The sequence below is a fragment of the Henckelia pumila genome, chromosome 4, assembly GCF_033568475.1.
Source record: "Henckelia pumila isolate YLH828 chromosome 4, ASM3356847v2, whole genome shotgun sequence".
Classification (NCBI taxonomy): Eukaryota; Viridiplantae; Streptophyta; class Magnoliopsida; order Lamiales; family Gesneriaceae; genus Henckelia; species Henckelia pumila.
This window is the reverse complement of record NC_133123.1, coordinates 118,580,439-118,602,965: the sequence shown is the minus strand read 5'-3', so window position 1 is coordinate 118,602,965 and position 22,527 is coordinate 118,580,439. Positions and strand designations below refer to the sequence as shown.

The 22,527-nt window shown below is 38.7% G+C and overlaps 1 protein-coding gene across 1 annotated transcript in view; it reads right to left on the bottom strand.

The window, feature by feature from the left end:
- The window catches only part of LOC140863136 (uncharacterized), a 41,740-nt gene that overhangs the window by 1,796 nt on the left and 17,417 nt on the right, over positions 1 to 22,527 (bottom strand). The window contains exons 22-32 of the mRNA XM_073266320.1: positions 22,218 to 22,379; positions 21,551 to 21,598; positions 20,488 to 20,595; positions 18,723 to 18,797; positions 17,542 to 17,592; positions 8,769 to 8,906; positions 8,545 to 8,675; positions 6,632 to 6,719; positions 6,176 to 6,235; positions 5,868 to 6,111; positions 5,241 to 5,392 (exon numbers count right to left, since the gene is read on the bottom strand). Coding sequence (XP_073122421.1) covers positions 5,241 to 5,392; positions 5,868 to 6,111; positions 6,176 to 6,235; positions 6,632 to 6,719; positions 8,545 to 8,675; positions 8,769 to 8,906; positions 17,542 to 17,592; positions 18,723 to 18,797; positions 20,488 to 20,595; positions 21,551 to 21,598; positions 22,218 to 22,379 — 1,257 coding nt within the window. The remainder of the gene's footprint in view (positions 1 to 5,240; positions 5,393 to 5,867; positions 6,112 to 6,175; positions 6,236 to 6,631; positions 6,720 to 8,544; positions 8,676 to 8,768; positions 8,907 to 17,541; positions 17,593 to 18,722; positions 18,798 to 20,487; positions 20,596 to 21,550; positions 21,599 to 22,217; positions 22,380 to 22,527) is intronic.

The following is a 22,527-nucleotide window of genomic DNA, read 5'->3' as shown; positions in this document are numbered from 1 at the left end:
ACTTGAAACGGATCTAGTTATGGGACCATTCACGGAAAAAATTCCACTAGCTATGGTGTTAGCGTGTTTATGGGATTTTCGCCCTCGTCTCGCTATTTTGAAAACTGTAGGTTGAGGCTCGTTGAAGAGAGAACCTCACGATCTCCACACTTTTGATATGAATAAAAATCTCTGATCTACTCTTATTTTGGAATGAACGAGAATATAACAAATTATAAAAATCATATCACTACCAAAGTTGCTAATCTGCCCTTGAACTTTTCATGTGTCTTTGATCGATAAACAATATCCTTAGTTGTTGATGGGCCTGGACTAGCTTCTAGAGATTTGTGGGCTGGAGGGGTCGTGACATTACACCCCTCTAGAGATCCGTGATCGTCCTCGATCACGAAAGAAGGAAATTCAGCAGCTAAGGTGGCTGCGTCTGTCCAGGAAGCCTCGCTAGGTGAGCGGCTGGCCCAATGGATTAAAAGTTCGCGACGTCCGTGCCGAATTCGAGAGTCCAAAATGGCCAATGGCTGGGGTGGTGACTCTTCTGGTGCGAGCCGAGGCAGTTCTGAGCTGTGGGGAATTGAGCCCTTGAACGGTTTCAGAGATGAAACATGGAAGACAGGGTGGATCAAAGAAGAGTCTGGAAGTTTGAGCTTGTATGCAACCTGACCAATACGGGAGATAACTTCGAAAGGGCCATAGTAGCATGGAGAAAGCTTCTTATTCATGCGAACAGCTATGCTAGATTGGCGATATGGTTGTAAGCGCAACAAAACCATATCTCCCACCGAGAATTGGACGTCTCTGTGAGAGGCATCATAGTGAGCTTTCATGATGTTTTGGGCATGCAAGAGTTGCTGCCGGAGGCGCTGCAGAATCTCATCCCGTGACTGTAACTCCTTGTCAACCGCCTCCAATTTAGCCACCCCCGGGCAGAATGCTAAAAGACGTGGAGGTGGTCGGCCATACACAACTTCAAATGGGGATGAGCGTAAGGAAGAATGGAAGCTGGTGTTATAACAGAATTCTGCCCAAGCAAGCCAGGTGACCCATTTCTTGGGGAAATCCCCCGAGAAACAACGAAGATACATTTCCACTATGCGGTTGACTGCCTCGGTTTGGCCATCCGACTGAGGATGGTAAGCTGAAGTAAAACAAAGTTGGGTACCACTGAGGCGGAACAATTCTTTCCAAAAGCCACTAGTGAATGTGGCGTCCCTATCACAAACGATAGACTCGGGCAACCCATGAAGCTTGAAGATATTTTCAAAGAAGAGCCGGGCAACTTGCACGGCTGAGTAAGGGTGTGAAAGCGCCACAAAATGCGCATATTTTGAAAATCTGTCAACCACGACCAACAGAACATTTTTGCCTTGTGATTGGGGAAGCCCATCGATAAAATCCATAGAGATATCCGTCCATACATGGTGAGGTACTGGAAGTGGCTGTAATAAACCTGCTGGTTTCAAGTTTTCAGTCTTATTGCCTTGGCACACCGTGCATTCAGCAACAAATTTTTTTATTTGGGCACGCATGCGTGGCCAATAAAAATCACGGGTGATGCGATGCAATGTCTTCTGATAACCCTCGTGGCATGAGTCATGAAAGAATGCGGTGATGGTACTAGTGAGTGCAGAGTCCGAGGGCACGAAAATCTTTTGTTTATACCAAAGGAGGCCCTCCGAATGGTCCCAAGGCCCAAGTGCTTCGCCCGTTGCACCTTCTCGATAAGGGGCTGTAATTCGGGGCGAGCCTGTAGTTCCGACCGAAGTTTTTCCAACCATTGAAGTCGTGGGATTGATATGGCGCAGAGGGAGCTAACTTCAGGCTCGTCTCGGCGAGAGAGTGCGTCAGCGACCACATTAGATTTTCCCGAGCGATATTCCACTCGAAAGTCAAACCCCAACAGTTTGCTAATCCATCGTTGGTGAGGAGAAGTTGTGATGCGCTGCTCTAATAGAAATTTGAGGCTGTAGTGGTCCGTGCGTACCAGAAATGAGACTCCCCACAAGTAAGTACGCCAGTGACGGATTGCTTTTGCCAACCCAATTAACTCCTTTTCATATGCTGGTAATTTACGATGTTGTAGCGCCAAAGTCTGGCTATAGAAAGCGATCGGTCTGCCATGCTGAAGAAGGACAGCCCCTAATCCCATTTCCGAAGCATCACATTCCACGACAAATGGTTCTGAAAAATCAGGTAAGGCTAGTACGGGAGTGGTTGTCATAGCTGTCTTTAAGGCCTCAAATGCCCGTGTAGCCTCCTGCGACCACACAAAAGAGTTTTTGCGAAGGAGGCGCATCAAGGGTGCCGCAATAATTCCATAATCTTGGACAAACTTGCGGTAATAGCCCGCAAGGCCAAGGAAACCTCGAAGAGCACGGACTGAGGTTGGTGTTGGCAATGTAGATATAGCAGCAATTTTACCGTCATCGACCTTGACCCCTGATTGTGTCACGAGATGGCCGAGATAGGCGACCTCGGTTTGAGCCAGCAAGCATTTGGAGCGTTTCAGAAAAAACTGTTGGGTCTTAATCGTGGAGAAGACTTTACGTAAGTGTTCCATGTGATCATCCCATGATTTACTGTAAACGAGAATGTCGTCAAAGAAGACGAGAACAAAACGCCGTAAATACTCCCCGAAGATAGAGTTCATGATGGCTTGGAAGGTAGATGGTGCATTGGTAAGCCCGAAGGGCATGACCAGAAACTCGAAATGACCGTGATGGGTTCTGAAAGCCGTCATGTGGATACATGCTGGGTCCATCAAGATTTGGTGGTACCCTGCTCGAAGATCGAGTTTGGTGAAGTATTGTGCCCCATGAAGTTCTTCCAGCAGCTTGTCAGTCACCGAAATGGGAAACTTATCTTTCACTGTTCTAGCATTCAGGGCCCGATAGTCCACGCAAAATCGCCAAGAGGGATCTGCCTTGCTGACTAATAATACAGGGGAGGAAAAGGGCGAGGTGCTGGGTCGAATAATCCCCTGTTTGGCCATTTCCGCACACTGTCTCTCGATCTCATCTTTCTGAGCATGTGGGTAGCGGTAAGGCCGAACCACGACAGGATCTGTCCCTTGTGTTAATAAGATTCTGTGAGTGTGTTGCCGCCTTGGAGGGAGACCCGTAGGTTGCTCAAAATACTGTCGAATTCTTCCAGCAACTCTTTGAGACTCGGTTGCTGCTGCTCAATGAAATCAGAGATTGTAAAAGCGAAAGGACCAGAACTGGAATCAAGGTCTTTCCCTTGGAGGCTGATATGACTCCCTTTATAGTGAAAGTGCATCATCATATTGGCGAAGTCCCAGTTAATGGAACCAAGGGTGCACAACCAGTTCACGCCGAGGACCACCCCGAACTCACCCAATGGTATTAAGAAAAGGTCCACAGAGAAATGGGCTGTACTTAGCACAAGCTGCACATTCCGGCAGACACCTGAAAACGGAAGTTGCGCACCATTAGCCACTGAAACCTTTAAAGAAGGTCTGGTCTCAATTGCTAACTGTAGTTTGCTGGCCGTTAGTGCATCGATGAAGCAATGCGTGGCTCCCTGAATCAATGAGTACCTTTAAGTGGAAGCCAGAAACCTCCCCCCAAATTTGCATAGTTTTGGCGCCTCGAGAGCTTGAAATTGCATGAATAGAGGCTCCAAATTCATTTAAATCCTCGTTGGCAGGGTGCTTCTCATCTTGGACTGTGTCATCCTCGAGACCTTCTAGCAAAAACAAGCGTTTGCAACGATGCCCTGGTGCATATTTCTCATCACAATTGAAACAGAGTCCTTTTGAGCGTCTATCTTCCAATTCTGTTCTACTTAAACGTTTGATGACCGGTGTATGCTGTGGCAAATTGCCGGCACGACGCAAGGGCGTGCGCACTTCATCTTGTGGGTTGTCGATACGGGTTGTATATAACCGTGCCAAGTTCATTGCAGCAGTGAGAGTGGTTGGTTGATGGATTTGGACTTCAATAGCAACACTTTTACGTAATCCGCCAATGAACTGGACCTCCTGCTGGGCTGTTAAAGAGCAAGAACGGGCCAGCAACTCCTCAAAACGCTCCTGATAATCGTCCACCGATCCTATTTGGCGAAGTTTGGCCAGTTCGCCAAAGGTATCGCATCGGATTGGTGGGCCAAATCTAAGATCACATTGTTCTGCAAAGTCTTCCCACTGAAGATCGGGATGATCTTTCTTTAATTTACGGAACCACATTTGTGCCTTGCCCTCGAGGTGAAAGGATGCCAGCCCCACCTTTTCTGCTTCGTGTGTGTGTTGGTGTTCAAAGAAGTGCTCGCAGCGATTTAGCCAAGCCAAGGGGTCCGACTTCCCGTCGTAACAAGGGAAATCCAACCTGGTGTATTTGGGAACGAACAGTGAGTTGTCCCGTCAGTCGTTTGTGCGTGGCTTTGAAAAGTGGGATTCCTTGCGGCTGTCGGTGTTATCATTAATGGTTTCGGTTTTGGATGCGTTGATGTTGAGAGAGATCTCCTCAAGTCGGTTGCTTAATTCTCGCTGTCGTCGATCATTCTCTCGCTGCCGCTGTTCATTTGCGATCTTGTCCTCTTTGTACATGGCCATGAAGGCCTCCAGCTGCCTGTGAATTGCGTGCAAATCTCCCAGAGCGCCTGTCTCTGATACCAAGTTGTTATGAGCACTTGAAACGGATCTAGTTATGGGACCATTCACGGAAAAATTTCCACTAGCTATGGTGTTAGCGTGTTTATGGGATTTTCGCCCTCGTCTCGCTATTTTGAAAATTGTAGGTTGAGGCTCGTTGAAGAGAGAACCTCACGATCTCCACACTTTTGATATGAATAAAAATCTCTGATCTACTCTTATTTTGGAATGAACGAGAATATAACAAATTATAAAAATCATATCACTACCAAAGTTGCTAATCTGCAGCCTTGAACTTTCCATGTGTCTTTGATCGATAAACAATATCCTTAGATGGGCCTGGACTAGCTTCTAGAGATTTGTGGGCTGGAGGGGTCGTGACAGTCACCGGTAGTACAGCTACTTGAACAAAATCAGAAAAGGACATCAACCTACCTAATCTAAAAGATATAAATCATCCTATTAGTTAAAATCAAATCACAACAAATAATATCAAATATTCTTGATGGATTATATCTACGGGAAACATGACAAATTGAGTTTCCCGAGTGCAGAAATAAGAGAAATGTGATTGACAGAATCATGACGGCACAAAACACGTTGTAAACTACCAAGACTCTGCATATCGCACCTCACAAGTCCGTGCCAATCCAGCGAGATTAGGTATTCGATCAATAAGTGAAGCAAAAATGAGAATCTGTTGTCTGCTTGTTTTTAACTTTTCTGCTATCACTCCTCTTGACTGTAGCAACTGATCAAGAAGCTGGTTTTCATTTTCCATCTCTGCATTTGGAAGTAGAGTGATGATTTTAATTTCTAGGAAAATCAGCTGAGAGGAAAAAATTGAACTACGACATCATCTCAAAGCTTAAGCTAATAGCAGGCACTAAGACACCGCTTCGTGCAGATGATAAAACATATTCATCCTTGCTTCGTCCAATGTTTGGCTCGAGTTCTACAAAGTATCGATCATGTACCATTATCTTATTCAAATATATTGATTTATCATCCTTATATTATGCATCCTTCATCATCTCATCAACGAGCCAAGCAGTATCTAAATATGTTAACAAGCCCCCTTTGGCTTGTATGGTTATGTCCCTGGATAATAAAACCTTTTCTTCTGAATAGGTTGATGTGAAACTATTATCCTGAACCTCCCATCAAACAGGTTCTTAAAACATCATATCTATGATCATCTCATTAAAAAGTTAACCTACAAGAGAAAGTGGAATTGATATTTCAGCATCCAACATACCCAAAAGTGATCTGTATCCCATATTTTCAGAAGAAGCAGATGCCGAGTGTCGCATCTCATGTTTTGAGAAAGTAATTTTTTTTTGGAAGTCAAACAAAAGTTCTTTTGGCTGCTGGAATGTTGGCACTATTCCATTGGAGTCCAATACATCACTGCCTTTAAAATCTTCATCCATGCAGAGGCTCTCATTCTTGATAGTAGCTGCATCTGTAGCCATTGAGCTTCGAAGATCTTCACGCGTTTCCTGAAATAACTGATTATAGCAGCAAATCCACGATAGAAATAAAACAGAAAACCAAAGTCCTTACATTTAGAAAGTCAGTGACCCGATCCACGAGTGTTGTAGGAACACATTCAAACTCAACTTCCTATAAAAATTTAAAACAGAGGATTTAGATAGCCAAATGCAACAAAAAGAAAAGGTGTCAGTAAAATTTGTTTAATAAGAAACAACATCAGTTGACAAAACTCCAAGTTGGAGTAAATCAAGCACAAAAGCTTTCACATAGTCTCGTATCAACGAACTAGCACATAATGACCGACGAACAAGTCTATCTATAGTTTCCTTAGAAATATCGATAAGAGAAAAAAAAAATATGGATAAGGACTTTTAGTTATCGCTCCTCGGGGAGGAAAAAAATACCTCCACAATCACAAAACAGGCCTTGTCTTAAAGACCATTCACCCTTTTCTATTTTATTTTCCTTTTTTCTTTTGGAAAAGAAGAGTATCAAAGAAGGTAAAAATTGTTGATCTCGACTGACCTCAACCCTATTTCCAAAAATCCCATGTGGAGATACAGATTTTGTCGGATTAAACTCGTCTAGATAACTCTCCATGGAAGATCGCAACCTGCAGCAGTAGCCCACAAAAAATTCATACTCATAGAGGTTCTAAACCTACAACGACAGTGAACGAATACTTCAGTTCCAAACATAGCAAGTATTTATACAAAACTTTATACCTGGCTTTATCTAGGGAAAAAGAAGAACAATCCTAACAATCCCTTGAGAAGGGAAAGTGACAAATAAAATTAATTTACAATCAACCAATACACACACACACATATATATAACACCTAATTCTACACTACCCCCCACCCCCAACAACCCCCCCAAAAAAAAACAAAAAAAAAAACATTTTGAATAGATGTTCGTCATTCTCAGCTTTGCCGATAGAATTTCAAAATTGTGTTTGGTAAGCTTTTTGTCAACATATCCGCTTCTTGCATATGAGTGGGAATGTAGCATAGATCGATGAGACGCTCCTCAAGTTCATGCTTAGTGGGTCCCTGCCAATTATGAAATATTAATATTTCATACAATCATGTTATCTGTAAGTCACAGCTTGTTCATACATTTTTTAAAGGAAGACGCCAACAGTGTCATACTCTTGGAAGTAGATGTGCAGAAGAGGATCCGAAGTTTGCTGCTGGGGATGAATAGAATTTGCTAGTGGTGTCTTGAAAATGGAATTCAATGATTCTAGAAATCAGCCACGTGTGTATTACTTGGTACAACCACGGAAATTAGGGATGCCATCACGAAAACCTTGGAATATTTTTCAGCATCACTGGCATTTTTCAGTCAATTGCATAGATACTGTCCCTCTCTTGCCAAGTTATATGAGTACGTTATACTACTCGGTGACAGTCATATGGCCTTGGTCGGATGTTGCAGATTTCGTACCGGAATTTGAAACATTGTGACGTGCTTCCCAATCCAAGTGAACATCCTCGGCCACCATCCATATTTCTTTAGCCGGTAAATACATACTTCCGGCACTTGGATCCATAGAATTAACGAGCCAAGCCATACAAATGGCATCACCTTCCAAGCAAAATAATTTTATAATGTTTCCCGTGGTGGACTGATCATACCAAGAAGGTAGTTCACTCTTACGAGAACCGAATTTGAGAACTTCACTTCCACGCTGGGAATGAAACGTACATCTCCCAGCTTGAGGGAGAGCATAAAATTACATGACTGTTGCATAATGAGCTGGGAATATTCCTAGGCCACAAATTAGTTGGGCTCTTTGTCCCAGAAAACAGATGGTAATTATCATATCCTTAATTTCAGGTTATATTCTTGGTAGTTAGGATTTATTTCCCGAGTTCTTATGCCTAGAATCATGGAGAGTCAACAAATTTCTCTGTCCTCCTTCCTATTTATTTTCCTGTACTCTTTATCAGAGGAAATAAGATGAAAATGGGAAAGATGACCTTCTAGTTTATCTTATTGAAAATACAAATTAACAACTAATTGGGTACCAACTCCCAACATGAGTAGATATTACCAAGTCATTTTATTAAAACTAATATAGGTTGCCGTCAAGCTAATAGAGAACTAAAGGTTTTTTAAGATTGTCCCACTGTGCCCAAAGGCAACCAGTATTTGATGTTTTGCCATAATGGATATGCTCTTGCATGTATTCCTTCAAAACATGAAAGAAGCACGAAAAGTTTGAGTTTGAAGATTAAGAATGCCAAAATAAATATGCAGAGATAAAAAATCCAGTAGGACTAAAGCAATCTCCCGGAGCATGATTAACAAAATTCAGCAACATGCTGCTTGCTGCATTATATTTCTTTATCCTGTGCTTGAGAATTAAACTGAAAAGATGCATCTTGTTCAATCAAATAAATCTTAGAATCTTGTACATTGAGTTCACATACCTGGCACAGTCCAAGTTATTGGCCAAATAAGATTTCAAATCTACAAAGCACTTCTTCTCCAAAGACATTTCAGCAAAGGCACCAGAATCTGAATCGGGCAACAATTTTTGAAGGACTTGAAAGACCAATATCTGTAAGAATACGTATGGGGAACCACAAAAATCATATATAAATATTTCAATGAATGAAAAAGCAAAACATTTCTCATCTACAGCGTCACTGACCTGTGTAAATCCACGTAAAGTGTGATGATGTGAGGTCAACAAGGGAACTATAGGAGGAAGCAATTCATCTAGATGCCCAATCTCTTTGTTTGCATGGAGAATTATGTTGGCTGCTATGAATACATATGACGACAAAGCCTGCATTCAACGAGTACATGAACATACATCGTTCTGGCGGAAAATTTTAATGTTTGTTTACATGACGCAATTTTAGTCACAAAATTCAGAAAGAGAGATTATTTCACATAGCCTGATAAAAACTCAAGTTTGTGATGTCATCATACATTAGACACAAACCGAACAGACCACAACAAAATTTTTTATATAATGCATAACTGATGAGGCACAAGTTTAATATCATTTAGTATTTCCACAATTTTAAGTTTTTAAATAAATTAGTATATAACTTTTATTATTATTGTATTCTATGAGGACTCTGCTATTTACAATAGGGCCCTTGGTATCCAAAATTGGCTTAGGACTAGTACTCTAATTACATAATTACTCTTAATATATTAATTACATTAGGACTAGAACTACTAATCTATCTAAGCATCCTATTCTTTCAAAAAAAAATTTAATTCGGTCATAATAATATTTTTTTCGAAATAATACTACTTTTTTCTCTCAATTGAGATTTTAAATTGTTTCATTTGAAACAACTTTTTCGCCGCGCCAAAATTGGCATCAGTGATAGGATTTCACCGGTACATAATGATTAATGAAGGATCTAGTGGGAAATGACCGTCGACGATATGCAACGGCTCAATAGCGTGGGAGAATCACTTCACAAACTCATGCAGATGATGGCCGATTGGCCGCATTGATTGCAGAAGTGAGGCATGGAAGAGTAGAGAGACCAGACCACCAGATTTAGTTACTGGCAGAACAGAGGACAAAAATTAGTGACGACTATAGTGAGGTAATTGGCTGCCAACAGAACTCTAGGCATGCAGATCTAGATCTGCATAAACATAGGGCAACACTTGTGAATCTGAACACCTTTTTGAAGTTCACATGCTCTATAGTATAATCATCTCTTAAGTTGGCAAGCCAGTCCTATCTAGATTTTTTTTTTTTAATAGAAACGATAATATTATATAAATAAAGTGTGATAATTACAAAAAGCGGACCAAAGGTCCACACAAATAAGCTAGAAGAAAGGCCACCAAGTAAGTTAACCCAAAACTAATATCCATTCCCTATACAAATCTGAAACCGTAAAAGATTGAAAATCTGTAATCTTATGAACCCAAGTAGGGACTCTGAACTTTATCTTGTCCCATAGATCTTTCACTGACTCTTCCTCATCTTCAAAAATCCTCATATTTCTTTCAAGCCACACTAACCAGCACACACAATGCCAGTCCTATCTAATTTTATCACATCAAAAATTTAATTTTATCACACATCAAAAAAATAAAAAATAAAAATTGAAACGATTTGCCCGAATGTGCTTCCCATGAAACTTCAACTACGATTTAATTTCATCCCAGATAAATATGCGGGAAAATACAAGGACGAGAATCACAGATGATCTGATAGAAGTATATCCATCTCCCAGCTTGTCATAAAATTGATAGTAACTTGTGAATCAATTTCAAACAAAATGGGAAAAAACCAAAGTCTTGACAAAAAAAATAAAATAAAATTCCCTTCCACAAGCTATAAGCACTGGTTTAATGCTAGAACCGGTACAAAATTTTGTAAAAACACAAGAAATTTCCTGTAAGCAATTATTAGATATGTTGCCAAATGTGTACGACCTTTTGTGGTAGCTGAACAAGAAAGTTTTTGTTGAATTCACCTCCACTATTCAACTTGAATTCTACAATGTTTCTAGGCCAACACGTGAGAAATATTGTTGGGACATGTTTTGGAGAACAAAATTGCTTTAACTGTGCATCCTTCATCTATAAATTGCAAAGTTAGTCTAACTACCCATATTTGGTGCAATATAATATAAAATTGGAACCTAATCTTATTGTAAGATGTCATTGGATTGACGATACATGGTGCATTCAAAAAAGAACTTTATCTTTAGATAAATTAGACAGCACACACACTGGTTACACAATATCCAGATATATTTTAAATGTTTCTATTTTCTAAAGCTTTGGGTATTCAAAACAAAATTATGTCGATCACATTAGACATGCATAAACAATAATTCTGCAATAGGACATTTGAAAAATATTATTAAACCGATTTTAGATGGTGATTTTTTGTGCACGTCATATTATCAATGTGTCTTAAATGTGTTCACGTGTACCATATCTTCCACAATAGAAAATTTAAAAGTTGTGGAATATTATCTTTACTATCTTTACTATTTTATTAAAGTTCATGCCCATATAAAAACTGTTTGGTGCGTTCATACGGCCAAAAAAACGTTTTCAACTTAGACCCTCCCTCTCATTGGATACATCGGAACGTGTGGATGGATGAGGAAAGAGTAACTCCTTGCGGTTATTCCTCCAAAAAGAAAGAAATAGTTGATCTTCTATTGCACTTTTCATAGAATTCCAAATTCAGTTTCTTAGGCGTCAAAATTTCACAGGAGAAGATCTAGGATTTCTTTCAGTTTGTTGTTCGGTGGAGAAGATATATGGTTTCTTTTTGGGATTAATTTCAATTCATCCAAATCTATTGAATCCGTATAGAGGCTCGTGGACTCGAGTCTGAACAAGTGGAAGCCAAGCAGTGTAATATTTTGTACTAATGGCTCTTCTTTCTCCATCTTCTGCAAAGTTTCATTATTGAGGTTGATTATTTTTAAATTGTTGTGGTTACTCAATTAGATGTGGTAATTTTTTTAGGAAGGATCTGGAAAACTAGCGTCTATTTCTTCGATTGTAGGCGCCACTTTATCTTTGGTGAGATCCAAATGTTTGTTGAATTATGTAAATTGTATTGTACTTTTTCTCCCATTTTCTCATATTGTTTTTATTTATGAAGTATGCGCCTGTAATATGCACTTTTTGGTTTAAATTTATTTGATGTATTCCGATTTCTTTGTGGTGGTTTTTCCTTCTCATTTAAACCCCACTCAATTCATCAAAAGTTTCTATTGCAATATATGAGTTTTTGTTCTGAACTCTGTGTTTGTTTCTAATATTTGAATAGTCCATTGTTTTGATTTTTGTGGTTTGGGGTTTGTCTACAGGGTTACTTGCCAGCAAATTGTTTTTTTTTGGCTGTTTTTCATTTGTTACTCAATTGAATTCTTTTTAGCAGTGTTGTAAATGGCGGGAGGCGGTGGCGGTGCGGTCCGTGACCGCCGCCTCGGCCGCCTAGGCAATTTTTTTAAAGCATTTTTATGGGTGGCGGGCGGCGGCAAGCGGCTGAGGTGTGTGGTGGAGGGTGGGAGAGCAAAAATGAAAAAAAAAGTGGCTAGTGTTTTTGAAATGAGTCAAGATCTAGGGTTTTAAAATAGATAAACTTTGACTATGATTTTAAAATGTATTGACTTTTGCCTAGAATTTAAAATTAGTTGACTATGGACCTTGGCTCAATTTAAAAAGCCTTGGCCGCCTTCAACCGCTTCAACCGCCCGAGCACCCGCCTCGCCCGCCTCGCAGCTTGGGCCGCCTGAAACGAACGCCTCATGCCGAGGCGTGACGGTCGAGGGCCGCCTACCGCCTAGGCGGCCGCCTCGACCGCCATTTAGAACACTACTTTTTAGGGACTGTGAAAGGGGAAAAAGTGTGTCAAATAGAAAAAATATGATTTGAGTACATTTATTTCAAGTAAAATAAATCGAGATGGACAAAAGAATTTAAAATAGATATGGAGCGATATGGGGATTCAAATTTCAAATTTACCAAAATAAAGGCAAAAAAAGTCATCCCAAGCAGTCCATTTAGAATCGAAATTAATTTTGTTTTGAACTACGAGTTTTTAACACAGATGGTTTCTCCAAGGGATGATTTGTAGCTGGCTTAAATTTTATACTGAGGGTGACACGCTGCTGGTATCTTCTAGGGATGGTTTTCTTATATTCAAATCCGATTATGCAAAATCCTCAATCTCTCTTTTATTGTTTGTAGGCAAAATCTTTCACCATTGGTGAACTTTTACGTTTCACCTCATTTGATTGATTGTCTTAGTAACTTGAGTTACTCATGGAGCAATTAATAAGGCTTAGATGGTTACTATTACATATTCGATCTGGACCACGTATAATTAATTTGACTTGATTTTAGATATGATAAGCTTTTGGCGATATTCTAGAATTAACCATGCATGTCCAAGTTAAATATAGTTGAGACATTTTTATATAACGTTAAAACCCGTTAGCACATGAAAATTGCAATTAACTATTCATGAGGCTCATTAATAATCATTAATCTTTTATTAATTTGTAGTTTTTTTTTACATTTCTTTTCACCAACCTCTTTGTAGAAATTGATCATCTTCGATAATGCCTCACTTTTTTTTCATCTAAATATTATTTTGCAATCCTGTTTTGGACGACATGACCATTGGGTGTTGAGAATTTGTGGCATTTTGTTGAAATTGAGCCTTGAGTATTTCTCCAAATTTGAGTTTTTCAATGCTGGAAGTTAGATCAAGTTTTATGTTGTAACATGCATTTAGTTGAAACGTTGAATTAATTGTTTTTTATTTTCCTTTTAGGTCAACTTGGATTTCTGTTTTTGAATCGAACCTTTGATTTTTGGGGAAACAAGAAAGAGAAAGTGAAGATTTATTAATGTATACTTCGTTTATAAATTCTTGAATACAAGTTATTTGTATAGCTATTTATTCTTGCAATTGTGGAATTTTCATGTCAACATTTCAATGCTTCTTTCTTATCATAACCATGATGCAACATTTACTTTGTAATTGCAAAATATATTATTTTATTTCATGTTTCGTTGATTTTGTTAAATATTATGATTAAATATAATATTTCCTAGAATATTATACATATATAAATCATGATATTTAAATTTTTTGTACACACGCAACGCGTGTGCTTCGTTTGCTAGTTATTATTATTATTTTGATAAGAAACGAGATCATATTTTATATGTATAAAAAAAATCATGTAATAATTACAAAATACGAATAAGATATCCGCACACGGAACCTCTAAACCTCAAGGCATATCAACAATATATTAAGCTTCAATCTTTGACTAAGTCTAGAATCGAGAACATATCAATCTCTTTATGATTCCTAATCCACATGGAAGCCCGCAACTTGATCTTTTCTCAACACATTTCTCCCGACTCCTCTATAACTTCGAAAATTCTCTTGTTCCTTTCCAGCCAAACACACCAACAGGTACAATGAATCACCACCGTCCAAAGCGATCGCCCCCTCTTACCAAGATCGCACCCTAGATCAACCGCAACTAAATCCTTCATTGGCCTCGGAGCTATCCAAACCAGACCCATCTCCTCCAGAGCTCTATTTCAAAGACGTCTTGTGAATGGGCAATGAATAACAATGTGGTCATGTGTCTCTACCTCCCGCCGACATAGCACACCAACTTGGGCAAATAGCACAAATGAGGTAAAACTTTTGCAATGTCTCACAGGTTGGAAGCTTCCCTTCACTGCAACCCACGAGGAAACTTGTACCTTCGAGGGGACAGGCATTTCCAAATGACACGAAAGAATGGAAACAAAGGAAAATCCTTATCTGAAAAAAAAGGACTCAGAGAAAGATTTAATCGAGAAATTGCCCGAAGAATTCCCAACCCGTTTCCGAATTCCAACGCCCCTACGACCAATCTGACCCATGTCTTCCCAAAATCTTAAAATGTTGCCCTTTTCTGGCACAACCCTCACCGACCGGAGAAAATCCAGGTAAATTCTAGATAAACTTCCAAGAGCTTCTAAATGTGATTTTGCTAGCCAGAGCCGCATCTCATTCATTATCATGCATCCTGTACTTGCTTACAATAACTTTTTTCCACGACGACTCTCTTTCATGTGAAAATCTCCACCACCACTTTCCCAGAAGAATCCTGTTCCTTAAGCAAATATTCCCAATACCCAGACCCCTCTTTTCCTTCGGTGTACAGACATTCTCCCAAGCAACCCAATGACCATGTAAATCCTCGTCAACTCCTTCCCAAAAGAAATCTCTCATAATATTCTCCATGACAATCGCTACACCTTTTGGTATTCTAAACAAAGACATGAAATACATCGGCAAATCATTCAACACCGCCGAAATCAAGGTCAATCTACCCCCTTTAGACAAAAACGCCTTCATCCAACTTGCTAGTTTCTTCGACATCTTAGACAAATCAGGTTCCCAAAACGATATTTTATGGATTACCTCCCAACGGAATCCCCGGGTATTTATTATGACATGAATCTATCCCACATCCGATCTCTCCAACCAAGTCATCCGCCTCTTCTTCTTCACAATTAAGCCCTACCAATGTACACTTATCTATTAATCTTCAGCCCTAACATTTGACAAAAAAACTTCAAAATTTCCACCAAAAAACGAAAATGATCAACCTCATTTACAAAAAATAGTGAATCATCCGCAAATTGAATGTGAGAAATCTCCACCCTCGCTCTACCCAACTTGCACTCCCCTGATGAGATCCAATGACTTAGCCTTTTCTATCAGTCTGCCCAGCATATCTGCGACCAAGTTAAACAAAAATGGTGATAGCGGATCACCTCCTTTTTCTCCTTCAAATATTCCCTGGGGTCTACCATTAATAAGAACCAAGAATGACACGTTCGAGATACAATCCTTAATCCAATTTCGCCATCTCACCCCAAAACCCTTCTTGAATAACACAAAGTCCAAGAATTTCCAATCGACATTGTCGTACGCCTTGTCAAAGTCCTCTTTAAACACCCACCCTTTCTTCTTAGTCATAAATTTATGTCATTTCCAACCCTGAAGCCCAAAATTGTTCCACCAAGATGCGAAATTTTGTTTAAAATCCTTGTGTTCTAATCCCACATTCTCAAATCTGAATGGAGTTGAAACAAGACATGGTCGTGATTGGAGACAATTATACGAATCTATTTGAGTCAGTGTTTTAAAAATCGGCCTAGGCAGAGAATAGGTGCTAGGCGCTAGCCGACCGCACTGAAAAGTGCTAGTCGGTGGTGCTTAGGCAGCCTTAGGTGCTGAGGAAAGGAATAGTTGTTTCCGAGCGAAAGTATGTATTGGATCCCTTAAAAGAAACCAGGATGAGTGGTTGTAGACCCGCTGACACCTAATTGATACAATATTAAGTTTGGAAAAGTGACAAATGGTACACCAGTCGATACCAGGAGATATCAAAGATTAGTTGGAAAACTAATTTATCTATCTCACACACGTCAAGATATTACTTTTGTTGTAAGTATGCACTCTCCCTGTGAGGAACACTTGGATGCAGTATATCGAATTCTTCGTTATCTGAGAAGTTCTCCAGGGAAAGGACTTCGGTTAAAAATGTGAAGAAAGAGGAATTGAAGCATATATCCATGCTGATTGGGTAGGATCTGTTACAGACAGAAGATCAACATCAGGATACTATGCATTATGTGGGTAATCTTGTCAACTGGAGAAGCAAAAAGCAAAATGTGGTTGCAAGAAGTAGTGGTGAGGCCGAATTTGGAATTTAGAGCAATGGCTCAGGGAATGTGTGTAGCTTTGTGGCTGAAGGGAGTTTTAGAAGATATTAAAATGTCACTGAGTTTACCGATAAAGCTATATTGTGACAATAAGTCAGCTATCAACATTGCTCATAATCCAGTTTTACATGACATGACGAAACACATAAAGATAGACAAACCCTTCATAAAAGAGAAAGTGGAAGAAGGAACAATTTCCTTTTGTACCGAGCATGGAATAGATTGCAGACATCCTTACGAAAGGCTTGTTAAGGCAACCGTTTGAGGTTCAACTCAACAAATTGGGCATGATTGATATATTTGCACCAACTTGAGGGGGAGTGTTGATTAATTAGAATATTCTACGCCTGAATACAAGGGATTGATTCAGCTAAATCCCATTATGTTGGGGATTTTATATATTTTCTTTTTTTTCTTGATTATGTAATCTTTCCTTTTATGCATTGTTTTCATTCCTTTAAATCACATTCCGTTGTATACATTCAGTAATATAATAAAAGAAGAGAATTTCTCTCTTGTTCTCTCTTTATCTATATTTACACACATAATACTCCAATCTCTATACATATCAGAAACCGAAAAAGACTTAAATTGCGCAATCGACCGAATAACGAAATATTTGAACCATGGTTATTACTTAGTATAATATTATTATATTCAAACGCAGCCTGGACTCCAAAAAGAACTCAAACATGAAAACTGCTTTTGTATTTTATAAAAAGCCTAGATCAAGAAATTGTTTTTCAAAACTGGAACACTGTTCTGAAAATTGTGCTTGGGTATCCAAGCTGGAACACTGTTCTGAAAATTGTGCATTGGGAGAAGTTTGTCCATATTTTTTGCTAACTCATCCTAAAACAGAATTTTAAGTTGACACGTAAATTGACAACCCTGGGACGACAATAAAATCGTCACATTACCCTAACAGCTAGTATATTTGTGTCACAATGGTCTGGTACTGGAGCATTTATAAAGAAAGTAGAAAACATCAAAAGAACTCACTAGATAATCAAACCAGCCAAGGTCAAACAATCAGCCGCAGTACCTCGACATGACATGAGCATGAAAGGGAGCTATTGCTTGGCTTTGCTTTAATAGTTTTTTATTTGACTGGAAGGGAAAGCAAGCAAAAAACATAAATATTTAAAATGATATTTTTTTCCTACCTGAGGCCGCAAATCATAATCCCTAAGCTGAGAAACCAAAAGTTGTCCAACCTATTAGGAGAAGAAAGGAGAGCCTCAGAATTGCATAGAAGTTAAACAACGTTAAAGCTGAAAACTAGAACTCGAACTAAGAAAATGAGACAAAATATACAAGAAAAACAAGCTGCAATGTCCAAATAATGTAAAGTTGGAATCTGCATCAGACTATTCATATAACAGTCAAAATATTCAATTGTTCACACACATACCCACACACTCAAATCTGAACTGACCCTGTGGTTAGGGATGTAAACAAATTGATTCAGCATGCAAGCCTCAACCTAGCTCAACATATTTCAATGCAAAACCTTATAGTATGCGTGCCAAGCTCAAGTACAAATTCTTTTTTCCAGATGTTAGGCATTAATCATTGCAAAACCATATATTTCACCTCTTATTTTTATCCATGGCTACTCAATTTTACTTTAAGAGGATCATCCTACGATCCATTCGGTCTTCCACAAAATCTGGTTTCTTCTCTCAGTATTTCTGCAAATACTCTCAAGATTTGAGAAGTCTCCATCTTGCCTGGTAAATTTTATGTCACCAAACTTAACACACGATCAACCAATTTTTTTCAATAATAATTCTTGAGATTCCACTCATCATGCAGTGAATAAGGAAATTCAAACCCAAGTAAAACCATCTAAATTCTCGGTGCCACCAAATGAAAGTACTGTCCAACATTAAGGATGCTGCAAGTATTTTCTGAACTAACACATTCCCCTACAATTCTACCAGGTAGACATCTGGTAGTCTGGGAATAATGGTTTTTAAAACTTTAGGAACTCATTACAAGTCACACCATTACAAGTCACACCTCTATCTACAACAGGAATCAAGAGGTATTGCAACAAATTTATTTTCATTTTCGAATATATAGATTATTTTCCATTGGTGTTGCCGTGTTGGCATGCTTTTTCTTCTCACCCGGAGTATACCAGTAATATGAGTTAGTGTTTGCATCCAACAACGTTGCTTCAAACAAATGAACTGATAACATTACTGGCTTTGAAAAGCATGTAAACATGAACCGAGACCAGTTAGAGCACTCTGATGATTCATTTAGGCCCCAACTCCATAAGAGGATGACTGAACAAAGACAAGAAGTAATAGGGGCAAAGAATAAAGGGTCTTCTTACAAGTAAAGGGAACTTCAAGTACACATGGATGGCAAAAGTTTCCATGTACTGTCGAACTGAGGGTAAATTGTTTCTCTGCAAAGGCATGAGAATGGACACCATTAGGTCGAGAATTAGAAAATGTTAAAAATGCAAAAAAGAAATATTGTGGTGCTGATGCATAACTAGCAGCTTAACATAAACCATCAGTAGTATGCCATCAAGAACTCACGCAAGAATACTTGTTCAATTTCAACTTGCTTATTGTATTGATACATAACTCTATTTCATTTTAAGAAAGCACAATACAGCAGTTCCAGAAAGAATGGAACTGTTTCATTTGAGATGTTGCATAGCAATACACAAACGTGAGCAGAGACCTCCAATATGATTGCAACAAAAACCAAATAAAACCATTATTTTCTTTTGTCAGCCACAATTTTTCAGTTGATAAAGTAGTGAATTTAATTTATTAAACATACCCCAAAAAGTGACTTGATGCTAATTATTCATTAGAAACAAAATTTTCACAATATATATGTTGAATAGAATAAAACATTTGTACAGAAGATTCACTACTTTAGATAGGACCAGATTTTAGAGATAACAAGGTTGCCATTTCAATTGCACACAAACCAATTCTTCACGATAGAACAAAACATGTTGAGGTTGACAAACACTTTATCAAGGAAAAGCTTCATAGTGGTATGATTTGTATCCCGTGTTCTACATGGTGGTCGAGGCGGCCCACTAGGCAATCCAATGTTCTAAATGGCGGTCGAGGCGGCCGCCTAGGCACCCATCGACCGCCCCGCCTTTGCATCAGGCAGTCTCTTTAGGCGGTCCAAGGCTAGTCGGCGGGCGAGGCAGGCGAGCGGGCGGGTGCGGCGGCGGACTGGGTGAGCAGGCGGTCAGTCAAAGTCTATGAATTTTAAAAGCACTAATTATAAAAATGCATTCCACTTTCTTTAAGTTTTCATTTTTGGTTTAAAAAATGCTCCACCTTCAGCCACCACCCTCCTCAAACCACCCACATCCGCTAGCCAGCGCCAGCCACGCCTCAGCTGCCATTTACTATTATTTTTTTATTAATTATCTTGTTAATTTGCATTACTATATTTATTTGCATCTTGTCTAAATTGTATTATATTGTATGAAGCTTCTCTATTCATAAGTAAATTTAATTACATATATTACACAAAAAATTATAACTATTAGTAATTACATTGCATGATTGTATATATTTTTACCTATAAAAAATTGCAAAAAAAATTCAACAGCCTAGGCACGGTAGGCGATCACTGACATCCTCGTCACCGTCTCCCGCCATTTACAACATTGTTTGTATCCCCTATATACCAAGGAACAAGCTGTTGACATCCTTACCAAAGAGTTACACAAAGGACAGTTCGCAGTGTTGACGAGCAAGCTAGTTATGGATGATATCTACAAGCCAGCTTGAGGGAGAGTGTTGAATAGAATATAGTCATTTGTACAGAAGACTCTTTAGTTTAGATAGGACCAGGTTTTAGTGATATGACTAATACAAAAGATCATTAAGTATGTATATATTTTTTGTTTTCCTTTTGGTTCACCTTGTAAACTTTATTTAAGAGTTTTGTAAGCAGTATAAACTTTTCTTGTTATTTATGACTCTTAACCGCTGGAATCTCTTAAACACACATGCACCACTGCCCTCAAGCATCCAAGGAAATAAGAAAATCCAAGTGTTCACAACTCAACAGGTCAGATACATAAAGGAGGTTGAGCGAATAAAACTACTAACATTAATTGATGTATGCAACTTAGATGTAACTTGCTCAACCATATCCAGATCAACAAATCGTGACAAAACACAAATCGTCTGCCATACACGAATTTTCCGCCTATGAATCTGCAAACGAAGGAAAGATTAGCCAATGAAAACAATGATCGGAAACCAAATTGACAAGGGTGCGCATCAGCATGAGGCAATTAGTTTCAGAGGGTGAAGAAGTAACTAAGCATTTAACACATCCCTCTAATTATGTCATTGTTCAGAAGATAATGAGCATCATAACAGTTTTCACGGCATGGCTATTACAGATGGTTATGGTCCAAATATTCATATTTCACATCATTTTCATAGAAATCAAGAAACAAGTTATATGTCTCGGTCAGAAACAAAAGTACATGCGATGGTGTGTGCTATGCAAGAAGGGGGGAGAGAGTCATGATCATTTGCATGGACTGCAGTGTTGGGAAGACTACCGACTTGCGTGTTCATTCAAAAAAGGTTTCCGAATTGTTCTCTAAATCTTAATTGGTGTGTGCTATGCAAGAAGGGGGGAGAGAGTCGGGATCATTTGCTTGTTCATTGTCAATACACAAGATCCATATGGTGGTTAGTGCTGAAGAATTTGGGACTATCGTGGGTGCCACCACAGACTACGAAGGATCTTTTCATTGCAGATTTAGGGGGACTTTTGGGGAAAAAAAAGGGAGATGACTTTGGGGGATAGTAGTGCATTGTGTTTGCTGGATCATTTGGCTGGAAAGAAACAGGAGGATCTTTGAAGATGAAGAAGAATCGGTGGATGAACTTTGGGACAAGATTAAATTAAAAGCCTCAACTTGGATTCATAATATCCCAGAATTTCAATCTTTTGCAATTTCTAATTTGTATAGGGATTGGAGCTTGGTTTTGAGTTAGTTTTTTGCTGATTTAGTCCGGTGTGTTTTATTTTGAGCATTTTGTGGACCGTTGGTCCACCTCTTGTATTGAATTTCCCTATTTTATTATTAATATATAAGTTTCTTATCAAAAAAAAATAATAATAATAATAATGCTGGTAGAAAAAGGAACTCACCGCACTAAACTTCTTATACAACTCCTTAGAGATATCTCTATCATTTTCCTGTCAAAAAATGTATCATTTGTTTCAGTACATTTTTTGAGATAAGTTCTGAGGCTTAGGGGAAATTGATGTGCCAGCACAAACAAATCAAGCAAAGATGAGGTAGATGAAAGATGAAGTATAGTAAATGAAGTAAACCAAGATATGGAATATAACCAAGGTTGTTCTTAAACTCTAATAGGGGAGGGAAAAATAAATTCTAAAAATCGGACTTAACATTGAATGAGAAAAAAATGGTAAACCAGACAAATATTGAATAAAGTTTGTGATCTTAGCAAACATCGTGACTACATCTGAAGCTTGGATTGATACAAACAAAACTAAGATAGAAGTATAGCATTAACTACAATTTTAGGTAAAAAGATGAGCATCATGACAATAACTAAGACTGAAGGATGTTTTTAAGAGCCTTCTAGTGGGAAAGGCCAAATCCACATCATATCACAACACAAATAAGAACCAAAACTCGAAATGACTATGCATGTTTCTTCTGTCCAGCTGTAATTTTCTTTTACTTTTTAGCCAAGGGATGGGATGGAAGAAAAGGGTTAGCATGCAATAAGGGGTAAGTGAGGAAAAAAGCAATAAGAATAAGAATTTTAAAAACAAAAACTGATACCGCAAAATCAAGAAGTTCAAGCAAAAATGATTTTCCAGATGCGGTTGCAGCAAGGCTGTCTTCGGTTTCTTCTGTTGTTTTGACCAAATCAGCCATGTCCGCCAGTTTGGAAAACAAAACAGCAACAGATACGCGTGCATAAAGTTCCGTGTTAATGAAACCCTGGTTAGAGAAACATCACAAATCTCAATAGTAGATATCCAAACAACCAATTAAAAAATTAGAAAAAAAAATTCAAAGGAACCAGAAAGACATATTGCCATCTATTTTATGATCAGATTGAAACAACTGCTATGAAGTTAATCATCAC